The following is a 3,996-nucleotide window of genomic DNA, read 5'->3' as shown; positions in this document are numbered from 1 at the left end:
TATATATATAGAGATAGATGTCTTATGAGTTTACTATGCACACAGTTTAAAACAAAAAATAAATAAATAAATGAATAACGCTCTCAACATGACTAGCACTTGAACCAAAAGTTCTAGACAAGTGTTTTCTGTTTAAGTTGCTGGATTCCATTTCTACCATTACTCATCCAGATTTTTAGAGCATCTGCTCTTCCAGAATCCTAAAAGTGTCGGAAGGGGGATATTCCCAGACACATCATCACTTACAGCAGTCATAATGTGAGAAATCACGTTTTCCTTTATCTTTTTATAATAAAAGGAGCTCCATGTACAATCAGATTTTTTTTCCTTTTTTGATATTCAGGGTCAAATAATGCACCCTTTAATCACCACACAAAAATAATAATCAAAGTATAATTACTTGCTGAATCTCTGAAATTAATTTCCTTTTACAAACCCTCTTATTTATTCATCTTTTTGTCTTATCAAATACATTTTCTGTTGAGAAAATACACCATTTAATAAAACTGCAAATGCCAAAATGACTCATTTGTCACTCATTGAAAACGTCAGCCAATCGCAGTACAGCCCAAACAATACAAGCTACTTGCACAACATTGTGAGATAATCATCTCGTTTTCCTCAATTTCATATTTTGCTTGGTACACTATGTTGCGGTCTGCAGGATATTTATCGTGCCACGACCCAGCTTTTGTGACAAAACTGTATTGCAGGATTCCAGGGTAATTTTCAACCCTGAAAATTACACGATACATTAGGCAAAGGAAAAGAAAAGCACTTCTCTCAGTCAGGCCTCTCTCTCTCTCTCTCTCTCTCTCTCTTTCTCCCCGACTGTTTTGGCACTGGTCCATACTCTCACTGTGAGCTGAGCCAAAGCCTCTTTGGTGAGGCTGTCAACTCTGTATCAACAACCGGATGTTTACAGCTCAGGCTTTGCATGTTTCCTCGCTTGTCCTGGAGAGACAGAAATCTCATGTACACAGCCGAGAGCGTAGCTCAGCCTTCAGGACACGTCTGGAACCACAGAGGCTGAGTGCGCGTTCATTTTAAGGCCTTTTTAACACCATGAATAATGCAAAGCGTGCATGCAAATCTGAAACAACAGCTGCTACTAAGACATTAACTGTAAACTGATTCACACTATGCCTACACTACATTAACTTACTTTTTTAACCAGCAACATCGGCACAGATACAAGCATTATAAAGTAAAACCTTACGGCGTACTTTTAAATGAAATACAATATTCAATGAAGGAAAAAAGTAGCCTCTTCCATAGCGATCTAAGCCCACTTCACATAGCTATATCATTATCATACAGCTATATATTAACATTCTTATATATATTATTCGTATAGATAACAAAACTACATTTTTAAAAATACTATTATGTTAAGCAATATGGGATTTTTTTTGTAAATATTGCTGTATTTATTTACTAATTAACTTTCAATTCAAAAATGCAGTCATTTGAATTCTGTAGAAAATCGGTAACTTCACTTTCTGAGACTTTCTCTTATCGGCTTGACATACTACTGGGTACATATCACTGTAAATCATTTCCCACAATCCTGGAGCTCTCTAAGCTTCTTTTAGATGAAATGTCAGCATTGAAACTCAGCGTCTCTGATGGGTTTTTGAACTTACCTCAAAACTGTACTGCCTGCCGTCTCCTCCCATAGAAACCTCCTTCAGAATGATCTTCTCAATGTGCACAACTGCAACATCAAAAGACATCATCATTACAGTGCTGCAGCTCTCACTTTTTTTTCTGCGTTTTGAAAGGGATTTCAGCTTTGAGAGGCGAGATACCTTCCCTCTGCGACGTGCCGCTGAGGTGTGGATTGGCGTTGCTGCAAAGTGTCCAGTCTACGTCATTCTCCCGGTGTGGACAGAGGAACCCCGGCCTGGAAAACTGGCTCTGAAAGAAAAAGAAGTCATTAAGAAGGTGACTAAACATCAATTTTTACCATCAGACTCTCTAATGAGCAAAATAGACACATCTGATGTTATATAATTACTGTGGGTTCTCGTGCAGCTCTCGTGTTGAGCAACAAAACAACATCTAGTTACAGCGCATTCAGTGTTTAATACAGATAAATCAACCAACAAAAATATCTTGTCTAAAGCAACAAGACTCAGGTTAAAGGTGCATTCGCTTCTACTCAAGTTGCTTTATCGTTTCACAACAGATCAGCCAACACCGATCAAATGAACAATGAACAAAACAACTGGTCGAGAAACTAATGGATGGATTTCCAAATGCGAGGCATAAATCAGACACTTCCAATCAAATCCATTCACGTTCAGTCGTTCAAAATGTGTCAATTAATTCGATTGAACCGGTTTTCCCCCGTTGTTTTAAAGCAAGTTAGCGTAATGCCTCGGCTTACACGACCACGACTCATCACCGTCATTTTAAACCATTAACATCACTCTCAACTTGACATCAGCAACAAACAACAGACATTCATAAACAGACAGTGTTGGAGACCTGATTCGGACTAATGAGTGTGGACGTCCCATGCTACGAAAAGTCCCACACATGGCCTCATTTACAAAATGCAAAGCTCACAATAAAGTCATTCACATGGAGATCAAAAGAGATCAGGGAGGATAGCATTGGACACGGATGAATGTAGTAAACCGAACGGGCCATCATGTGGTTGTTTTAGATTAAAGCGTTTGGATATTTGACGTCTATAATTTACATTAGATAGCCAGGCATGCACTTACATGGATTTGTTCTTTTGATCTGTACTTCTGAATTAATTTAAGAGTGATTAATGTATTTGTCCACAGTATTTGCCAGGATTTTCCCTGTCAGGATCTGCCTTAAAGGTGACACTTTAAACGACTTAACATATTGACAGCTGTCAATTTGACATGAGCACACGCATCCGGCTGATGTCCGATGCACCTCTGGATGTTAAAGAGATACAAATTTTTAAAATGAAACATATTTGACTTCATTGGTAGTAAATCCTTGAGGGAATTTCCAACGTAGCTTATCAAAACTTGATTTTTAAGAATTTAGGAAATAGTGTGACATTTTTTCAGTGCATTCATTTTTTTTTCTAAACATTAACATCCAATGAATAAATAGGAGTCAGACTTTCTTCTATGGATTTCAGCTCATCTCATTTGTTACTTATTCCATTTAGGATCCTTTAGGATAGATTCAAAAGTATTATCCCCAAACAGGGATCCAGCAGACAATAATTTTTGACTATTCATCTTCAATTTAGCGATGCATAGAATGGCTGGCAACTGAAATGGTTCGGCCAAAAATAGCTAAAAAAGCTCTGTCTGTGCTTGGCCAAATAACCGAAAAGAGTGGCCAAACAATAATGTGCTGTGATCAAATAAATGCGCAGCAAACATGTCTGCAAAGTAAAAACATTTGTCAAAGAAAAACGCTAGTCATTACAAGCACCGTCAGCGAGAGACATTTAGTGCTGTCTTCAATCGGAAGACTTCAGTGGTGACCGTTGCTGGCTGATGACTGAATTAGCGAACTAGCCTCAGATGATTAGTAAATGAACTGCAGACCGTTATGATTTCTAATACACGCACAAGCTGCATGTCGTCTATTCAAACAGCGCTGCACAAGCTTGCTGTGTATCTGCTTGTCACCCGGGATTCAAAATCCAAATCTGCGCTAAAGCGGTGTTACAGGTAGGCTGCTCAGTAACAATTTGATGCATTTTTTTTTTTTTAAATAAAATAAGTAAAGTAAGATAATGATAATAATAACAATTACAACAGCTCTATTATTACCATTTATTATGAGACTCACACATAGTTTTCAATATTTTCAAAGAATTATTTTATGCTCAGCAAGGCTGCTTTTATTTGTACAGTAAAAAAATAAATAAAAAATACATGCCTGATTCTAGAAAAAAATTGCCAAATATTGTTTCCCTAAATCATTTAAGTTAAATTGTGCTTTCATGGGTTGATAAGTTACATGTGTATTTAATTTTTTTTTAAATAT

At 37.1% G+C, this 3,996-nt stretch overlaps 1 protein-coding gene across 1 annotated transcript in view; it reads right to left on the bottom strand.

The window, feature by feature from the left end:
• Nucleotides 1-1,416: 1,416 nt before the first annotated feature.
• Nucleotides 1,417-3,996, bottom strand: part of LOC122322894 (zinc finger CCHC domain-containing protein 2-like) — a 4,410-nt gene continuing 1,830 nt past the window's right edge. The window contains exons 2-3 of the mRNA XM_043216497.1: nt 1,812-1,920; nt 1,417-1,717 (exon numbers count right to left, since the gene is read on the bottom strand). Of these exons, the coding sequence (XP_043072432.1) occupies nt 1,617-1,717; nt 1,812-1,920 (210 nt within the window). The 3' untranslated portion in view covers nt 1,417-1,616. The remainder of the gene's footprint in view (nt 1,718-1,811; nt 1,921-3,996) is intronic.

This window comes from Puntigrus tetrazona, chromosome 2 (genome assembly GCF_018831695.1).
Source record: "Puntigrus tetrazona isolate hp1 chromosome 2, ASM1883169v1, whole genome shotgun sequence".
Classification (NCBI taxonomy): Eukaryota; Metazoa; Chordata; class Actinopteri; order Cypriniformes; family Cyprinidae; genus Puntigrus; species Puntigrus tetrazona.
The sequence above is the reverse complement of the archived record's forward strand: the minus strand, read 5'-3'. Positions and strand labels throughout refer to the sequence as shown.